This window comes from Centroberyx affinis, unplaced genomic scaffold (assembly GCF_046629955.1).
Source record: "Centroberyx affinis isolate AG114_WGS23_722 - 3 ecotype Tasmania unplaced genomic scaffold, CSIRO-AGI_Caff_v1 ptg002483l_1, whole genome shotgun sequence".
Classification (NCBI taxonomy): domain Eukaryota; kingdom Metazoa; phylum Chordata; class Actinopteri; order Beryciformes; family Berycidae; genus Centroberyx; species Centroberyx affinis.
Window position 1 is genome coordinate 281,767 of NW_027280713.1, and position 19,867 is coordinate 301,633.

A 19,867-nucleotide genomic window follows, 5' to 3' on the forward strand; every position below is an offset into this window, starting at 1 on the left:
AAAAAATACCTTACCTCAAAGGAAAGAAAGAAAAAAATATACATACAATACAATGGAATTCGTCACCAATGGTTCCTCACATTTCTGCCCTTTCTTGCCTTTCTTGTATGTTAGTATGTTTGCCTGCTGTTTGTTTAACAGAAAAATGCAGAATGTCAGGTTCAGCCATGCAATTATGCAAAAGCAACAGTGTGTTTTCCCAGTCTTGGTCTTTAGGCGTCAGACCGAGGCAGCTACAGTATGTTCACTGCAAATTCAGAGAACAGGTGGCATGTGAGTGGTGCGATTCAAAATCACCTTGCCATGTGAACAGTTCAATATGAACTAATGTACGTATGCCACATTTTTTGATTAGAGTATAAAGCAAGTAAAACTTTGCAACACAAGTGTAAACGTACAATAGTCGCCCAACCAGTCAGAGGCACAGGACTGTCACCTTGAAGGAATGTTGGTCATGAAAGGATGGGACAGGATTGGCCAAGTTTCTGAACGACACCCGCTGAACAATGTGAAAATAAACCGCCCCGAAAACCATCTGGGCAGAGAATGGGTGGAGTCACTGCAAAGTCTGCTAAACACTGCTGAAAATCTACAGACCAAGTGGTTGAAGACTGTCTCTAGAGAAGCAGGTGAGATTTTCTGATGTTTGGATATGAAGGAAAATAGTTATAGAGCTTTGAATTCTTTTGAGGGGTTGTATCATGTTTGCTATTGTAAGAGTTTGATGTTTCTGAATGTGAGTGTGACTTGAAATACCTCCAACTCCACTCCTGTCATGCTGATAGACTGTAATCTCTTTAAACTGCAGCTTGTGTCTTTTGTTCAGCTGTGCGTTTTACATTTCTAGCAAAGCAAAGATGTCATTCTTCAAGAGATTCTTCAAAAACGTTATCCATAACAGGGACCCAGATGAGGACACCATCACAGTGAGTATCAGCTCACCCGGCCAGTTAATCAGCAGGGAGTACGCCCCTGTTGTTGACTAAAACTCTTGTAATTTTTTTTTCTGTTTTTCTTGCATGAATGTACGATTGTTTATGTGTTGACTTGAGTGAGTTTGTCACATCATCATCCTCCCCATCTTTCCTGTCACTCTGCCCTGTAAACCCCCTGATGAAAGACAGGAATGCCTTAAAAATTAATCATTAAAACAGAAAACTACCTGTGGCATTGGATTCTTCTGGATTTGTGAAAACAGTTTGTAAAGGACTGTTATTTCTGACTGTTGCTGCAGGTGAAGGGTAAACCAAAACCAAAGTATTATGGGACAATCGCTCCGTATCCACACTTCAGTGCCAGCAGTGATGCTTCGGTTCTTGAGCAAGCCATTGAAGCCAAAGGTATGAAGAACTTTGCTGTGTGGTCTAAACCCACACTTTATCTATCCGAACTGAAAAAGACCTCATGCACACAAGGTTGGGACATCCCAACCTTTTTTTTCATGTACCGTCATATTGAAGTTGAAAAATTCCCATCACAATGTTGATGTTTATTGTATGACAGACTGCAAAAACTTTTAATTCTTCCACTCTTGTGAGCTTGGCAGTGGTTGGTCTGATTTTTCATTATTTTAATTTACAAAATTTTAATCAAGAAATCAAGAAACTCCACAACATCTGATGCATCAATATACAATATTTCCCCCTCACAGGAGTAGATGAGGATGTGATCATTTCAGTCCTGGCGAATAGAAGCAATGAGCAGAGGCAGCAGATCAAAGCAGTTTATGAGGCGTCGACTGGGGAGGTGAGTTATTAGGTGGTGCAGTTGGACAAAAACACATTTTATGTAGTTGTAAACGCAATGCCATTTCACATATTGTGACATTTTTGTATTCAGAGGGATATGGCCCTAACTGACCGTTACAACACTCCGCTACAATCAGCACACATCATATTGAACATAAACCAAAACGGTTAAATCCAGTTCAGAAATTAAGGTCTGAGAAAAGTGGCATATTGAAGTGTAAAGTGTCTAGCAACCCTCCTCTCTGATCTCACTATGTAAAATGCTTTGAGCACTTTCACAAATTTGCAACACAAATGAGGCCAAATGTTGTTACAGCAGCAAAAAGTGATTCAGCTCTCATGCTGCACTTCATTTCATGGTCAGGAATAAAATGTACAATGACATTTCAACATGTTTTTTTTTTTTTTTAAGTTAAAGCTGCTATTGCAATCCCAGTTTTCTCAGGTTCCATTAACATTTTAACAGACAGGTTTATATATAATTTGTTTACCTCTTTTACTTGCATATTACCTTGTTTTAGTCTTCTGCAACCCTGTTTTTAATTGGTACTTATAGGATTTTTATATATTTGCCATATTGGATTTGACATATTATCGCTTTATTGTCTGCAAACCTTAGTGACTCTGATTTGAAATGAAGTGCATCATGATTATAGTATTGTGAACAGTGCCTCAGGATGCCTCGTGGCGTCATGATGGCTGCAGAACGTCTCCTCAGTGTTTGCTGTATGTGTTTCAGGCGCTGGCCGACGCCCTGAAGTCGGCGCTGCGGTCGGACCTGGAGGACGTCGCTCTGGCTCTCATCATGACTCCCGCTCAGTTTGATGCTCACCAACTCAGAAAAGCCACAAAGGTAAATATCAAATGGTGTTTATGCTTTATGTTATGGGGGAGTTCATTTTGAAAATAATATATAGAGTGTTTTGGGAGGAAAAATTCATCATTTAACATCCCTCACATTCAGAGGATCCAGTATGTGAGTGTGAGCCAAAGTTTTTATTTGTATTAATTTTGTGCAATCAAACATTTTGTGACAGTAGGTGCTACTTTTTTTAAATGGTGGATATCTCATTTTAGACTTTTTTTTTTATGCATTTCAACGTATTTATGTATATATATTTTAAAGTTTGACCTAATTCTGTGTTTGGCATTGTCCTTATTGGTTTCAATTTATAATATTTCAAATGTCTGTATAGCGCTTTGCAATTCTGTTTTAAAGACAGCTATGCAAATAAACTTTATCCTTCATTATTATTATTATTTTAGATTCTGTTACTACTAGTACTGGTCTGTCCAACAGGGTCTAGGCACGCATGAAGACATCCTGGTGGAGATTCTTGCATCAAGAACAAACCAGCAGATTCGTGAAATCCAGAGGGTCTTTCAAGAAGGTACGGCCTGTGGACACTAATTAAGTGCAGCTCTTTCATATTTCCTGGTCTACATGTTGGACTGGGTCTCCCAAAAATACATCTTCACATTTTACATTAGGCTTTAGGCATTTAGCTGACACTTTTGAGTGTCTACGATGAGTGCAACAACAGAATAACACTGAATTCCTAGATTGCAACATTGCAACTAACCAATAGTAAGGATTGCAAGAGTCAAAATGATGGATATAACAAAAATAAAATCTTAAAATCATCTTTCTTCCTCCCTCAGAGTACCAGGAGGAGCTGGAGGAGGTCATCAAGGACGACACCAGTGGCGACTTCACTTCGGCCCTTCTGGCCATGCTGAAAGCCAACAAGGACGAGGACAACAAAGTGGACCTGGATCTAGCCAAACAGGATGCCGCGGTAACACATTTCCCCTCTTTATTCTCAACATTTAGTGTGATACTTATATAGAAACGCAGTAACAAAGAGCACAGTGTTAACTTGTAATGGAGTGTTGTTGCATTGCCCTGCAGGCTCTGTTTGAGGCGGGCGAGAACACCAAAGGAATCGACATCTCCGTCTTCATCAACATCCTCACAACCAGGAACGGCCGACAGCTCTCTAAAAGTGAGGCTGCTTTAAACTTGTTTGAATGTATCAGCTGCACTAAGCAGACCTGTTAAGTCTGAATCACTGTATTAACACCACATTAATCCACATTAAACCACATGAACATTTTAACACACAAAACCTGCATTTGAAGTGAACGGACACACCCAGACAAACAGGTGTAACCACACTCAGTCAGGTAACAGGTAGGAACACACCCAGCGACAGTACTGAGATAATAAATTTGGCCTCATTTTTAAATAAAGTTCATCATGAGTCCATCATACTGTACGATCATTTCAAAGAATATGACAAAAAAACAATTGAAAATGATATGTTTCACATTTGTATCCTGGGTGAGGTAAGAAAAAGAAATAAGCTTTTGATTTTTTTTTATATCTTTATTTATCTAGTGGAGGTTTGCTAAGCAGACATTCTTTATTTTTATTTTTCCAACTAGTGATGTTCCAGTCACAAGGTCGTTTCTTACTTTAAGTTATGTCCTTATATGACATGAAATTGGATTATTCAAAATAACTTTTTCAGGAATCACAAATTTGGTTGGACTTCATCATAAATACAAAATTTGCATCTAAGAAACCTCTGTAAATGAGGCCCAGTGTCTGTTTCATGCCCTGTCTCTGTGTTGTCTATGCTGCTCTGCTGTTGTGTAAACTCCTTGTAACTGTAATTTTGGTGTTTTTATTAGATGAACTGAATGTTTACATGGTTTACAAGGACATTTATTTTATTGACTGAGTTTCATGCCAATGGAGTCTTTGAAACCTGTTAAAACCCTTTATATAATTCCAGAAATGGTTGGTATGTCAGTGAGAAAATACTTCTCTTAATTCCTGAAAAACCTTTGTTTTGTTTTTTTAGATGCATGATGCATGGTTTCTGTCTGACAACGGTAATAACATATTTGCCCTAAATACCTTTTGTGTTTGTGTTTACCTCGTAGCATTCCAGAAATACTCCGGCATCAGTGATGTTAACTTGCCTAAAGCCCTGGACATGGAGCTGAAGGGAGACATTGAAGACTGCCTCATTGACATTGGTGAGGACGATATCACCATTACTTTCCTGACATCATCAGATTCAGCATCACTTTAATCACAACAAACAATAAAAGTAAAGGAATCATCTTGGTAACACTGGAGCAGAGACATGACAGTTGACAACTTACTGAGTTTTGCAGAACATACACAGCAAATTCTTCAAGTGTTGATTTTTCAGTGACAATTATTTGGAGTGTTTGTTCATTCATAGAGCGATATGGCTTTGGGGCAGCTGTTCAAAACTATCTAAAAATGTTAAATCAACTCTAATGGGCATTGGACTTCTAGTTCAACACTTTATTGCCATCTCAACATGGTTGATTGGGATTTGATTTGGCAAGCTCACGTAAAACAGATAGAGAGGGACAAAGAATGTTTAAAATGAACCGCAAGATGTAAAACACTTAAAACACATAGGAGACAAGGTAAGACATAAGATAGAAGCAAATAAAATACCATAAAACAAAATAAAATAACTGTAATAATAACTGTTTCTTAGTTTACATTTGTGTTATACAAATGTAAACAAAGAAACTGAGCTCTTGCTTCATGATGTTTTCAGTTATTGTGATTAATATGTTTCTTTGGTGTGTAGTGAAGTGTGCCTGGAGCACACCTGCTTTCTTTGCTGAGAAACTCCACCTGGCTATGAAGGTAAAGTCAACCACTGTACTGTATGTCACTCTCTCTCTCTCTCTCTCTCTCTCTCTCTCTCTCTCTCTCTCGATATATGTGTCAGTGTGTGTGTGTGTGTGTGTTAGTGGATTGAGAGGGTAATGGAACAAATAAGAGACAAGGAAAGAGACAGAAAGAAGGAAAACGAATGGGAGCAAGCCAGATAAATCAAACATTTATTATGTATTTAATCAAGCTGTTCTCGTATCAAATTTGTACATATAGTTACAAAAGCAGCGCACTCTAATGTTGCATGATATTCTATGAATCGAGTGAAACTGAAGGCTGAAACAGGCAGCAGTTTGACACTGAAATGGATTTAGATACTCGCCCTCAACTCCAATGTTCTGGGTTCAATTCCCGACTTGTGCAAAGAAATTCTCTGCTGTGAGTGAAGTTTTCATTTTCAGCATGAGTTTTTTCCATGACCCAAGCCTTACCCTGACCGTGGTTAAGGTCAGTAATCATCTTAACCCGCAAGTTCCCCCTTAAATTTCCCCTTAAGTAGCTTCAAAGTTAGACATTTTTTTCCATACTATATGACAATGTCACACAATATTCTGTATCAACTCGTTCTAACACTTCATTGAAGGTCTAGCTGCTTATATTGATTGAATTTTTATTCAAACCCAAGGCGCCATTTTTTATGGTTGCACCATTACATTAAATGGAAAAACTCTAGATGATTGTGCCTCATTTTATACACATTTCCCTGGAATTCAGCCTGACATAATTTGATATCTTTGGAAACCTCGGGATCTTGACTAGAATTTAATATAAAGTTCTGTGGGTTTGAACAAAGCTTGGCTGTGAAACACGTGCTTGTAATGATTGTCCCACATGCATCATATATACAGACATTGTATGATATCTAGAGTGAAGAGTTTTGCATGTATTCATACTTGCTGCCTATTTATTTGCCGTGGGTGTGTTGCCTCTCCGCAGGGCTACGGCACATGTGAAGACACGCTGATCCGGGTGTTGGTGAGCCGGTCTGAGGTCGACCTGAAGAAGATCTTGGACGAGTACAAGGCCATGTACAAAACCACGCTGCAGGAGGACATAATGGTAAAGCTACACCAAAGCTTTATGTGTGTGGGGAATTCTGATTTTCCAGGATGGCCTCCTGTATCTGCTGCCCGTCACCTACAGACTTGTTTTGTAATACAGTTTCTAATGTTTAGTGGTGGAAAATGTACTGGAGTGTCCTACTCAAGTAGAAGTATTGTTACTTTGCTGATATTTTACTCAGATGGAAGTACTAGCATAAAAAGTAAATAGCAGTTCATTTAAAGTTTTCATCTCTCATTTAAAGAATTAAAAAAGTTACTTTTTAGAAAAGAGAATGTTGCTAGCTGTGATCTTTTCCATGTGATTCTAAAAGGAGAGAGGACAGAGTTCAAACTAGATTCCTTTAATTGGAGATTACAAAATAAAGTGCACAAACAAAGTAAAGCCAGATTACTCTTCTGTTCTTTGCTGACTGGCCAACCGTTCACTGTGAACGGCTCCACAATTTGTCAATTTATGATGGTTCAGTTTCTGCTGCTTATGGAGAGCCACAAAATCTGTGCTCTGTAATGGATCTGATTTAAAATGTAATTACAGTACAGTACTTTTGTAAAAACGTACTAAAGAAAAAGTGAAATTACTGACTTAAAAAAATACTTAAAAAAGCACAAATAAAAAGCTACTCAATTACAGTAACAGGAGTAAATGTAATTAGTTTCTTCTACCCTTGCTACTCTTGCAGTGAAATTTCCATGACAGTATTTTAACTGTTTGCGCCTGTTGCCTCTGTTTCACAGGCGGACACTAAGGGACACTATGAGAAGATCCTGCTCGCCCTGTGCGGACCTCACTGAAGGCTGCTGTGATCAGAAACCAGCCGGCCACTAGCTGTCGCTGAAGTCTCATATTTTATCCAGAATATTAGGAATAATGTAACCAAACATACTAGCTCTGTCTTATTGAATTGATGTTCCAATAAAGTTGTTATACTAGCAACATAAGTGGCTTCATTTGTCCAAAAAACTTTCCTAGTAATAATTATTTTTCTGTTAGGAGCAAATTGTTGTTGCATCATTTAACATGGTATAAAATGTTGTTATTTTGTTAGTATTATTTATTTTAACTCCCTATATATTGTAAAAAAAAATAAAAATACAAAAAAATACAAAAAATAAATAAAAAACTTCCCTTATAGGCTGTCAGAAAAAATAATACACATCATAGATAAATCCTCAGGCATGCTATAATTACTTGAAAATAATTTTGACTGTTGTACTTCTTTCTCTTTCTATTGTTGTTTGTCTTTTCTTTGTTATTGCTTTTTTATTTTCCTTTCTTGTCATCGAATTCCCTTGGACTTAAGTTCTTGTGAATAAGTTGTATTGACGTGTTACTGTAATACTGTAGCCTAAATCCAAAAAGGAGGAGGAGAAAGAGGGAGAAGGTTTGCGCAGCTCGTGAACTGCGCAGGAGGAACGTTCACGAACACACGCTCGTGACGTGGAATGTTTACCGTGTCCGGAAGTGTGGCCCAGTCGCCAGCTGGGATGTTGTTCTTTCATTTCGGGACTGTGATATCATGTAGAATTCAACCTAAAAGAGGCCGATAAAACCCATAATGTAATTTTTTTCTTGCTTTAACTAAGTGACAACATGTATGAGTTTGACCTGCGACGTTCACAGAGCGCGTGCTGCGGCTAGAAACTTTGGTTAAATTTCTTTGGCATGCCAGATGGCTAGCTAGCTAAGAAGCTACTAAGGCTCCTAACTGTTACTTTATGCTTGTATAGTGTTTTTTCAAGGTAATTATTGTTTTCCTAAGTTATTTTACTTTTTGTTATCGGAACAAGAGGAAATGGGACCTTTTCAGACTCTTCGCTGGTAAATTGGTTCCCATCTGATTACACCGGGTATGGTTGAGGATACTCAGGACATCAGATTGCACTGTGACTGGACTTAAAGTTGACGAGTTTTGGAGCTTTCAGTCCTGAGTCCCGGGAAAATGGATGAGAAATACAGCAGCAACGTACTTTCTAGTGGGAAACTGGGCATGGTGGAGGTGCCCAATTCCAGGTAAAATACCGTCTGTCGGCTGTAACGTTGACTAACCTAATCCAGACCGGGTTACTTTGACATTTGTCAGTTGTAGTGGGCTCGGATCAACAACAGCCAACATTAAGATCTGATGTAGAATCAGTTCTAGGAACTTTTATGGTCAAACAGCACATCACAACATCTACATTCTGAAATTGAATATGATATATATACATTATGATATACATTATCAGTAAGCTGTAAAACTTACTTTATAGAAGTCAAGTTTATTTTACACTGAACAGAAATATAAACGCAACATTTTCAAAGACAAAATCATTCCACTGAAAGAAATTCTTGGCAAACAAGAAATGCTCACTAACAGGGATGTAAACAAATCTGTGCACAAGATTTGAGAGAAATAAGCTTTTCGTGGATGGGATATTTTATTTTAGCTAATGAGACATGAGACCAAAACTTTACATGTTGCATTTATATTTTTGTTCAGTGTATTTATATAGGCCTTTATTACATGCAGGTCCCAGAGGACTTTACAGAGAATGAGCCTGACTAGAGCTAATGTCACAGAGTTAGTTGGAAGGATTAATCTCAGTAAACACTTAAAAAACTCTCCAACACCACATCTCAGAATGTGGGTTGATGCAACGGCAGTGCTCTGGCTCTCTATTTTAAAATATTTGTGCACAATTTATGTCTTTTTGCACCCTTTGTATGCAACTCAAGCACAAACATCTTTTAGCACACAGTACCATGTCATGCACATGAGTTAATACTTCAACCTATGAAATACACCCCTCCTGTCATATCTGCTCCAATACTAAGATATGTTTTTGTCTTTCTCCTTTCCAGCTTAACCAAGTATTTAGTTTTACTGCTCGTCTCCAAGGTCCTCAAGGCTCTTGGGATCTTTGAATCGTATGATATTCTCAAAGTTGTTCACATTGTCCAGTTCATCTTCATACTAAAATTAGGGTAAGTATATATAGGCCTAAGCTCATTATTTGTTGATGTTTGTTTCATTCCTTTTATTATACAGCACTTTGTAACTTAAAGAAAAGTGCTACATTATTGTTTTTGTTGTTATTGTTATTATCATTATTAAAAAAGACAGATATATTCAGCACCGGTGAAATAGGTGTAATGTATTATGTAGCTACTATATGAAATAGTATTACGTATATGAATTCATGTATCTGTAATGACAACATGCTGACAGTGATCCTCCTTCTTTGGCAGGAGTGCTGTTATTTTGCTTTTCTTTCAAAAGCCTTTCTCTTCTGGGAAAGTCATTTCAAAAAGACAGGTTTGTTGAATTTCTTCCTCTTCCACTTGTGCCTGAATATGCTCCTGTCTTATCTGAGAAAAATTATCTTTCCCACCTTTTATCCTTGGCTCTTATGTCTGTAGCGAGCACTTTTCTGCCATTCATGATCATTTTAGGGACACACAAATATTTATTTAATCTGTTGCCTGAGTGCTGCTGAGGCACTGACCTTTCCATGCCTTTGTGTTGTCTGAATGCAATATTGATCTAGAATTTTTAAGGTTAATCTACTGTTGCATTTATTAGAAGTTGCTCTGGATAGAAGTGTTGGATAAATGCCGAAAATGAAGCTGTTTTTCATTTAATGTTTTAATGAAATACGCTGTGTCCTTGCACCATTATGTCATCGGGTCAACCTGCCTTATAATCAGTCTTTTTTTTTTCTGTGTTTTTTCACTTTAGTGGATAAAGTTACTAAAGCATTCTGTGATCAGCTGCGTCATATCCCTCTTGGGTTTCTTCGGTCTCACGCTCTGTGGACCTTTAAGGTAAAATGTCTCAACGTCACCTTGAATGTTTGTTTGAGTGTGTTTATTCACGTAGCAATTAAATACCACAATAGTTAGGAGAGATTGTAAGCATATGTGCATGTTTTTAACTGTGCGTGTTTATGTCTGTGTGTGTGTGCACATGCATCACACGCTGTTGTCTTGACGATGTGAGTAAAGCCTAGCTCGTGTCTTTCACAGGACGTTGTTGCTGTTTGAGCACAGCGATGTGGTCGTCATCGCTCTCCTCAGTGTGTTGTTCACCAGCTCAGGAGGCGGGCCCTCCAAGGTAAGAGGCCACACATTCACACACCTTGCACTTCTTTGAAATTAACTTTTTTGTCTCTCACATGGCAAGGGCTGGTGAACTAAAAATATGTATCTGCCAAGAATACTACATTCAGAGAAATCTGTCACCCTACATGATTTAATACTATTTCATGTATAGAATCAGGTGCTGTGTGTGTTCATTTAAAACTCATTCACTTATACAAGTTTGTAATTAATCATGAAATTCAACAGAATTCAAAATACCAGACTGCATTTTGAAGCAATTTGATTGGTTCATGGTCAGAGAGATGGTGTACGTTGGTCAGCAGGGACAAAGTTTGAGAACGGGCAAAGACCAAATACTGTAAATAACTGAGCCAGTCAAATATATAATCTCAGAAAGTTACTGTCCGGTGTGGCAGGTGACCCTCATTGATTTTTCTGTCAAAGACTAATTTTCCCAGCATTTGCCGCTTGGTGGGTGGTTAATTTCTGACCCTGTTGGAAACTTCTTCTTTGAATGTGAATTAGGGCTGAACGATTTTGAAAAAAATATCTAATTGCGATTATTTTGACTGATGTTGCAATTGCGATATGATTTTCCATATTAGAGGGAATGATAATTTTTACATCATTATTCTCATTTTCATTGAAAAACGTATTAAAATGATTATGGTGTGATTTTTGTGGGGATCTGTACCAAACAAAGATGTTTTCTTAAGTCTGTAGAATATGATGTGTAGGCCAGGACATCTCTGCAGCACGACAATATTTAATTGCGCCTCCTGCGATTTGAAAATTGCAGTAGGCCATATTGCGATTTCGATAAAATTTCGATTAATTGTTCAGCCCTAATGTGAATACTGTCTCAGTTGAAATAAATGTGAAATTGATTTTTGCCACTGTGGTGGAACTTGCTAAGCTTAGTTTAATATCTGTTAATGTTGTCATGTCAGGTAAAGTGTGTGTGTGTGTTTGAACCTTCAGACCAGAGGTGCTGCCTTCTTCATCATCGCTGTGATCTGTCTCCTCCTCTTCGACAACGATGATCTCATGGCAAAGATGGCAGAGCACCGTATCCTTTGCCTCTTATGAAGGGCAACAGTCAGAGCTGCTGGCACTGTTTACTGGCAGAGTCTGTTTGTTATCATATTCTTCCTCTATATTGTGTTTGCCTTGACTGTTCATGTAACTAGCCGAGGGACATCATGACAGCGCCCTCACTCATTTCCTTTACACTGCCATCGCATTTTTAGGGGTTGCAGATCACAAGGTAAGCAACTGACACATTTAAGTATTTATTTTATTTTCTACATTTAGTACATAGTTAAGCATAATAAAGTGCTTAATTTACTCTCCAGCTGGATTTTTGTGGTCTTATTCAATGAGTCGAGGTCTGAACGACACAAATGTTGCATCTCCCTTTTCCTCCTTTCTTGCCTTTCTCTTACCTGTTACTGTTTCCACTGCCTTATTTTTTTGCTCTGTCTCCCCATCAGGGTGGGGTTGTGTTGCTAGTCGTCTCCCTGTGCCTGAAGGTTGGTTTCCACACCGCTTCTAGGAAATTATCAGTGGAAATCGGGGGAGCCAAGCGCCTCTACGCCCTCGACAACCTGGTCTCTGTGATGGTGCTGCTGCCCTGGGTCATCGTGCTCTCAGCTACCACAGAAGTAAGTGGACAGAGCGTTTGTGACAAAAAGAGAAATATATACAGTAGTTCAGTGGTTCTCAACGTGGGGTCCGGGGACCACCAGAGGTCCTTGAGGGGGTTCCAGAGGGCCCCCAGCAAATTGATAAATTGTTAAACTTCACCATTATTTCATATACAAGAAGTTAACACAATTAGAGAATGTAGAAGGATGACTGTTTTGATCATAGTTTCACTGTTATCTCTCTACCTACAATACAGATGGTTGTGGAATCCTGGACAAAATAATATCTAACAATAAAAATATTTTCAGATTTGCGTCCGAGAGACAAAATCTCATCAAATGGGGGTCTGTGGCCCTAATGCGTACTAAATTAGGGGTCCGTGATATGAAAAAGGTTGAGAATCACTGCAGTAGATGTGGGAACTTGTTGGGAACTGGCTAGCAGTCTTTTGAAAGTGGAGACAGCCACAGATACAAGAGGTGATATATCTAATTTAACAAGCTCTCATAAATGATATGGTTTCGATGGGAATCTGTGAGCAGGGGATAAACCTTTTTCACAAATATGGCTATGGGCCATAATTTTTCAGCAAAAAATGGGCTTTGTCATTCAAATGATTTATTTAATCTCTTTACTGACTGGGTTTCACTCTGTCTGTCTCTACCCCAGAGCAAGGTGGACTCATGGTCGTCCCTCATCCTGCCTTTCGGGATGATTATCTTCTCGGTGATGATCCTAGAGTTTTACGTCGAGTCCATCTGCAGTGCGAAGATGGAGACGCCGAGGTGCGCCCGCTACGGCACCATCGCTCTCTTCCTGAGCGCCCTGCTGCTGGCCAACTTCTGGACACACCCGCTGACCGACCAGCTGCGCTCCATGAGCAAACCGCCCCAGCAGGACAGCACCGAGCACGTGCTGTCCGGAGGAGTGCTAGTCAGCGCCATCTTCTTCATCATGTGTAAGTGACAGCAGTGGGACTCAGTGGCGGGACTCTTCTGATGATGGAACCGAATCGAGATTGTAATCTTCATCTTAAAGGAAAAATCCACACTGTTAAATATCATCAATCTGTGATGTTCAGTGGGTTCAAGGAGTTATTTTGTGATCAAGTGTTGTAATTTACCCACTTTTTCTCAAACTACTCAACCTCACATACTGCTGCTTTGGTTAGTGATTTCCTACATTACCCAGGATGCCTGTTGACAACCCCCAGAGAACATGCGTGGACTTGTTATATTCAGCTGGCTTTTACATGTCAGTGGGGAGAACTATGGCAATAAATATGGCAATAATAAGAGCAAGAATAAACATTGAAATATTAGTTGTGCTTACTCAAAACGTACTCAATGTCTTGCGGCTGCTTTGCATTCTGGTATATTGAGTCTACAGTTGATGGAGAAATGATCTCTTCCTCTTCTACGATGGATTTCTCCCTGTGTGATTGTTGAATGTTGATGCAAAATAGTCTAGAAAGAACATTGCTCTGATTCTGAGGGACTGACACCAAAATGTTATGATTGCCGTTGATGTTTTACATCATTGAACATTTTTCTCCTATTCAACTGCATGGTAGCTGCGATGGTAATATTTAGACGTGATGTCACTTTGTCTTTGTTTGGCCACTGATCCCCAGGAATATGAAAAATGCACAACCAAACAACAAAATGCACCCAGAAATTCAAAGTACATGGTGGTTTTGGGTGGATTTTTCCTTTTAATTGTTGAATGACAGATTGATTTTTTTCTTACCCAATGTAACACTATAAGATGAGACTCATTCTAAACATTTCAGACCAATAAATTCTCCTTTCTTTCCTCCGTCTCCTTCTGCAGCTTCCAGTATTCTCTCCTCTCCATCCAGGAAAGGTCAGAAGGGCACCTTGGTGGGCTACTCACCTGAAGGGACGCCTCTGTACAACTTCATGGGAGACGCCCTGCAGCACACATCCCAGTCCCTCCCACGATTCATCAAAGATTCGCTCAAACAGATCCTGGAGGAGTACGACTCCAGGCAGATCTTCTACTTCCTCTGTCTCAACCTGGTAAGCACGACCACAGGCAGGAGAGCCCAGATACATCACTGACTGTCAGGTGAAAGGTCATGGATATCTTAGTGGGTCAAGTAGTGTATTTTGTTTTTTAACCCTAACCGTTATGGACGCATCCCTGCTGGTTTTGTTGGAAGGTCATAAAGCTTAATAGTTTCTACTACATCATCAAACATTTGTTTTGCCTTTATCATGTGGAAGGAGATTTGTGGGGGAAAAAAATCAGAGCCATGTTAATATTATGATAAAAAAAGAACAGAAATGACTGAATGAATGATTATTAGAGGTTTATATGCATGATTTTTTTTTTTGTGTGTAAATTGACCAGTTTTAACGTTGAACTATGATTGTTTTACTCTTTCTCTGAAGCACCTTGAGATTTAATTGTATTTTAAAGTGTGCTATATAAATAAAATTCATTGTTATTATTATTTATACAGTCTGTTACTCCCATAAACTGTGGCAGTAACAGAACAATCCTCATAAGTCTGTAGTTTATTCCAAATATTGGAGGCATGAAACTTAAAAGTAGATAAACTAGCAGCTTTTGCGATCCTACTTTTTTTTTTTTAGCCTTTTTTCTACAGTATAGTCTAATGGCTTTTCAGTTTGTAAATTAAGTGTAACCTTTGTCTTAAAAAACTTGAATTCAGTCATTAATTCAGTAATTTTCTTGAGTGGTGTGATGTTCTCAGTTTGCTCCGTAGAAGTGAGTGTTACCTTGCATACTCTAGCCTGTACAGTATCGGGGAAAAATGATCAATGACATGTTTTGCTCTCCTTGTCTCAGGCTTTTACGTTTGTGGAGCTGTTCTACGGCGTGTGGACCAACAGCCTGGGCCTGATCTCTGACGGCTTTCACATGCTGTTCGACTGCTCTGCTTTAGTCCTGGGCCTTTTCGCCGCACTCATGACCCGCTGGAAAGCTACCAGGATCTTCTCCTATGGGTAAAGTCCATCGAGAAGATGTGAAAGGGCTTTGGTGGGAGATAAAGGAATATTTTAGGGTGATGTTAAACATTTACTCATTCATTGTCCTTTTTGTTTTGCAGGTATGGTCGTGTTGAAATTCTTTCCGGTTTCATCAACGGCCTGTTCCTGATGGTCATAGCTTTCTTTGTCTTCATGGAGTCCGTCACACGATTGGTGGATCCTCCTAACATAAACACAGACATGCTGACCGTAAGTAAACTGCTTCTGCAGCTTCTTGTAAAGGCTTGTGAATAGATGATAGAAAGTACATTTGCCCCATCTTGTGAATGCTTGCTAGTAATATTTGACAACACTTACTATTAGGGATGGGAAGGTATATCGAAATTCAATATATTGCAGTACAAGAATGTGACAATACATATCGTGGGGAAGAAAAATGGATTGTGATATTAGCTCCATTTTATTCTGCTGTAGTAATCACAAATGAGACGGCTTGCCCATCACAATTTCACATATTCTCCATCTAAATTATATTATTTGCACTTTATAATGACATTTTTAAATTGTAGTTTATATTCTAGCAAGCCAGTGCCATTGCTAGACAGATTTCTGGCACAGAAATAAACAAAATTCTGCACAGTCATACTTTGTTGGCATTGAACTTTTATTTATTACGTTGTATTGTTGTTGTATCAAATCGTGAATCCCGTATCGTGTATCAAATCGTATCGTGAGATAAGCATATCATCCCACCCCTACTTACTATATTTCGCTTCGGGGTTTAATTGTCTCATGGCATCTCACTAGACATCAACTGTCTTAACTCGGCGTCCATTTTTGTCTCCTGCAGCCGGTGTCGGTCGGAGGCTTGCTGGTCAACCTGGTGGGTATCTGTGCTTTCAGCCACGCCCACGCCCACGCCCACGGAGGCAAAAGCTGTTCGTCACATGACCACGGACACTCGCACCACGGGCACAGCCACGGCGAGCACAGCCACGGAGGGCACGGACATTCACACGGGGGGCATGGGCACGGCGGGCACGGACACTCCCACAGCTCAGGGGGCGGAGGCATGAACGCCAACATGAGAGGTGAGTAGTTGTTTTCTTTCTTTCTTTTAGGGAAAACACCAGATGAGATCAAAAAGAGGGACCTGTATTTGTTTTTGGTAATAAGAGTGTCCATACTACAAATAACAAGGAATTGGCCTAAAGTTGATGAACTAATTAACTGTAAATGGAAAGATCTGGTAAATTAAATTCACGCAATGGAAAAAAAATAACCATGAGAATCAGAAATCAAGTTCATGTTTTTTGAGGAAGATGGGAAAAATGGGAGAAGTATAGAACAAGTACAATTTGATATTCAGTTTTTCTCAAATAGAAACACTGTACCGTTTACCTATGTAAATAGGTATGATAATATGATCTATATTCTGACTTGACATACTCTACTCATTTAGTAATGTATCTTATTATCTGTTATTATAACTATTGTTACAGTCTAGTGTTATTCTTTGTATAGGCTATTCAATTTATTTTATTATCATCTATTTTATTTATTTCCTTTTTTTTGGTCTTATTCAGTTATTATGTTCTATTACTCCTTCCTTATTACCTGTACATATAATTTTTCAAAAACACAAAAAAAAAGTAGTGATTTTCTTCATGTTTTGGTCGCTGCACAGACAAAAACATTTGGATTTGAAAAGCTCATGTTTTTTTTTCTGTCTGTCTTTGTCCCAAATTCCAGGAGTTTTCCTCCATGTCCTGGCTGACACTTTGGGCAGCGTTGGTGTCATCATCTCCACCATCCTCATCCGGCAGTTTGGCTGGTTGATTGCCGACCCTATTTGCTCGCTCTTCATTGCCACGCTCATCTTCCTCAGCGTCATCCCTCTGCTGAAGGACGCATGTGAGGTTCTTCTCCTACGAACTCCTCCAGAACATGAAAAGGATCTAAACAGTGCGCTGGAGAAGGTGAGATGCCACATGTTTTTAGGAACCAATTATTTATATTAAAGGTATACACAACCATTTTGGCAAATCTGCTTTCTAATTCACTAATCGTTGTGAGATGAGAAGAATGGTGGCAGTTTCACCTTTGTGTCGGGCATTTGTTTAATGATTACACTGCAAAATTGTCCTTCGTAACAAGTGATTTAGTCTTGTACTGGGTCTGAAATTCGTACTTTTCTTTAAACAAGATAAATTCCCCAAGAAATTTCTTGAAACAAATGGTAATATCTTGAAATAAGGTAGATTACACCACTAGCATCAAGATTATGTCACATGATTCAAGAAAAGTCTTGAAACATTATCAGTTGAATTGGCAGCAGTAGAAATTATGTGAACCAAATTAGCAGATTTTCTTGCTAGAAAAATATTATTTTAAGACTCCCTTAAGACTTCATTAAATGACTCGTTAAGATATTTGTTTTGCATTGTATTCATAATGTTGATTTTCCTGACTGTTCTTTCAGATTGAAAAAATTGAAGGAGTGCTGTCGTACCGAGACTCCCACTTCTGGAGGCATTCAGCCAGTGTGATTGCAGGAACAATTCACCTCCAGATTATGTCAGATGTCGTGGAGCAGAGGATCGTACAACAGGTGGGTAGAAATAAGAGAATCCAGAGTACTACTAGGGATTCATACCAGAGTTTCACTGCAGGTTACAAATAATTTTTTTCATGATTCTGATCTATTAGTTTTACTGAACAGTATAGATTAAGACCATTATTTTGGGGTTGTTAGAGAAGAATGATTCATATATAATTCATTTTTCTAGCTAGAATACTTAAATGTGACGTGTCACATGTGGCTCTCTGTGTTTGATTTCACAATTGAAGAAATTCTCTTACACCAACAATACCCTGTTTCACCACTGACCTGATATCTGATACCAGTGTCATATCAGAGCATCCCTGCATGCTGCACAGGATGCTATACATTCAACCAATTTACCATTCACCATGTTATGCCGATGTAGACCTGCCAACCTGTACGCATTTCGCACAGGAACTCTGTATTTTGACATCAAAGTACGTGGTACAAGTCGTTACTCTAAAATACACCAAAACAATGTTATTGATAGCATGGCTGTTAGTTTGGCAACTTACTTATTCAGTTATTTATTTTTTCCGGGACATGTGGTCAGAATTTTGGTGTCAGTGACTAATAAATATCATGTATTATTTATTTATTTTAAATAAGATCCATTCTTTTCTGAATGACTATACTCATCCCTTATGGCAGAAATTAAAAATGAGTCAGAGAGGCAGAATGCTGCAGCGCAAAATTAAAACAACCAGGTTCAAGCAGTCCTTTATTCCTGCTGCCATTAATGTATTCAACAGTCAGTGCTGAATTTTGTTTTACAATCTCATAAGCTTTGCATTGTGGAAATAATTTTTATTGCTACCAACCCATTTATTTATTTTAGACTATGACTACTTTAGACTTGTAAAATGTATTCTCAGAACTGCTGTCGTTTGCTTCTTGTCGATGTTGTTGTTTTTTATAGTTACAGTTCATGTATGTTTTTGCTCTATGGACCAGATAAATTTCCTAAATGGATACATAAAGTTAAACTTGAAACTTATCCAAAATGTATTGTATGCGTTGGGGATTCATTTTTGGAGCAAAAAAAAACAGGAAATACTGAAACTATGTGAATGCACAAACAGATATGATTGGTCTGTAACGGTGCGGTTTCCCCTCATTTGTAGGTGACTGCCATTTTGAAAGATGCCGGGGTGAATAATCTCTCAGTCCAAGTGGAGAAGGAGGCCTATTTCCAGCACATGTCTGGACTCAGCACAGGATTTCAAGAAGTTCTGGCGATGACGCAGCAAATGGAGTCCATGAAATACCTAAAAGATGGAACGTGTATCATGTAACTTCCGTCTGTGGGACCAAATGAAACTTTATATAACTTTCCTCCCTCTCTCGCTCTTTTTCAATGAAATGTATATGTGTATGTGGTTCATGTAAAATAAATCTGAATATATTGATTTTACCTTGGTGTGAGCTGCATTTGTTTTAAGTTTCCTTTCTCTGAACATTCAATGTGTCCCTTTTATTGTTTGCATTTCTTAAATTTTTGCCTTCAAGAGTATAGCTGTAATCGCGAGAATGGCCTGCCCTCTCTCTCTCTCTCTCTCTCTCTCTCTCTCTCTCTCTGCTTGACAGGAAATCAGAGGACATGAGAATATACTGCTTGGATTGTGTGGAACTCACTGAAGACTTTATTCACTCAAAGTTATTCTCACCTCTCTCATGGAGAAACCACCAAAAAGCTGTCACTTTCAGCAGAGTCTTTCAGTTTGTGTGACTAGGAGTGGAGGAGATTCCAACATTTTTCTAACGTTTTTCGGCTGTAGTGAAGATTTGCTCTAAATAATGGTGTCAATATCGGTATTTTCTGCTCACTTTCTGATCTTTTTCTGCTCTTTTCTGAACTCTAAAGATCGGTCCCTAACGACTTCAGTTGTTTTGGAGAAAGCTGCTACAAAGTCGTGCTGCAAAGCGCCTGGATTGTTTTATGGACTAACAACCTTCACAAGAGTTTAAACTTGCATGGGGGGTTCATAGTATTCCCATGATGTCACAT

At 38.8% G+C, this 19,867-nt stretch overlaps 2 protein-coding genes across 5 annotated transcripts; both read left to right on the forward strand.

Annotated features, from left to right (window-relative positions):
• The first annotated feature begins 553 nt into the window (after positions 1–553).
• LOC139656475 (annexin A1-like) lies at positions 554–7,474 on the forward strand. 4 transcript variants are annotated; one of them, XM_071534067.1, is made up of 12 exons: positions 554–629; positions 848–926; positions 1,235–1,340; positions 1,652–1,746; positions 2,488–2,601; positions 3,049–3,139; positions 3,411–3,547; positions 3,661–3,754; positions 4,701–4,796; positions 5,393–5,451; positions 6,418–6,540; positions 7,281–7,474. In XM_071534067.1, the coding sequence occupies exons 2-12, from the start codon at positions 858–860 to the stop codon at positions 7,335–7,337; spliced, it is 1,041 nt and encodes a 346-aa protein (XP_071390168.1). In that variant the 5' UTR covers positions 554–629; positions 848–857; the 3' UTR covers positions 7,338–7,474. The 4 variants fall into 4 exon arrangements, with proteins under 4 accessions (XP_071390168.1, XP_071390169.1, XP_071390171.1 ...); XM_071534068.1 differs by having other exon boundaries at positions 584–629; positions 827–926; XM_071534070.1 differs by having other exon boundaries at positions 592–629; positions 853–926.
• A 544-nt stretch (positions 7,475–8,018) lies between these two features.
• On the forward strand, positions 8,019–19,255 carry slc30a5 (solute carrier family 30 member 5). The gene is made up of 16 exons (XM_071534086.1): positions 8,019–8,556; positions 9,388–9,510; positions 9,775–9,841; positions 10,265–10,350; positions 10,552–10,639; positions 11,608–11,695; positions 11,817–11,893; positions 12,120–12,290; positions 12,943–13,231; positions 14,107–14,315; positions 15,112–15,269; positions 15,374–15,503; positions 16,105–16,345; positions 17,007–17,233; positions 17,737–17,865; positions 18,984–19,255. The coding sequence occupies exons 1-16, from the start codon at positions 8,486–8,488 to the stop codon at positions 19,152–19,154; spliced, it is 2,325 nt and encodes a 774-aa protein (XP_071390187.1). The 5' UTR covers positions 8,019–8,485; the 3' UTR covers positions 19,155–19,255.
• The last annotated feature ends 612 nt before the right edge of the window (positions 19,256–19,867 follow it).

What these genes read in the sequence shown, in the direction of transcription:
- LOC139656475 (XM_071534067.1), top strand. Translation starts at nt 858, where the DNA reads ATGTCATTCTTCAAGAGATTCTTCAAAAACGTTATCCATAACAGGGAC. An exon ending in ATGAGGCGTCGACTGGGGAG is followed by an intron (nt 1,747 to 2,487) that starts GTGAGTTATTAG and finishes TATGTGTTTCAG; the next exon opens with GCGCTGGCCGACGCCCTGAA. An exon ending in CGCTGCAGGAGGACATAATG is followed by an intron (nt 6,541 to 7,280) that starts GTAAAGCTACAC and finishes TCTGTTTCACAG; the next exon opens with GCGGACACTAAGGGACACTA.
- slc30a5 (XM_071534086.1), top strand. Translation starts at nt 8,486, where the DNA reads ATGGATGAGAAATACAGCAGCAACGTACTTTCTAGTGGGAAACTGGGC. An exon ending in GTGGAGGTGCCCAATTCCAG is followed by an intron (nt 8,557 to 9,387) that starts GTAAAATACCGT and finishes TCTCCTTTCCAG; the next exon opens with CTTAACCAAGTATTTAGTTT. An exon ending in ACTTCCTCTGTCTCAACCTG is followed by an intron (nt 14,316 to 15,111) that starts GTAAGCACGACC and finishes TCCTTGTCTCAG; the next exon opens with GCTTTTACGTTTGTGGAGCT.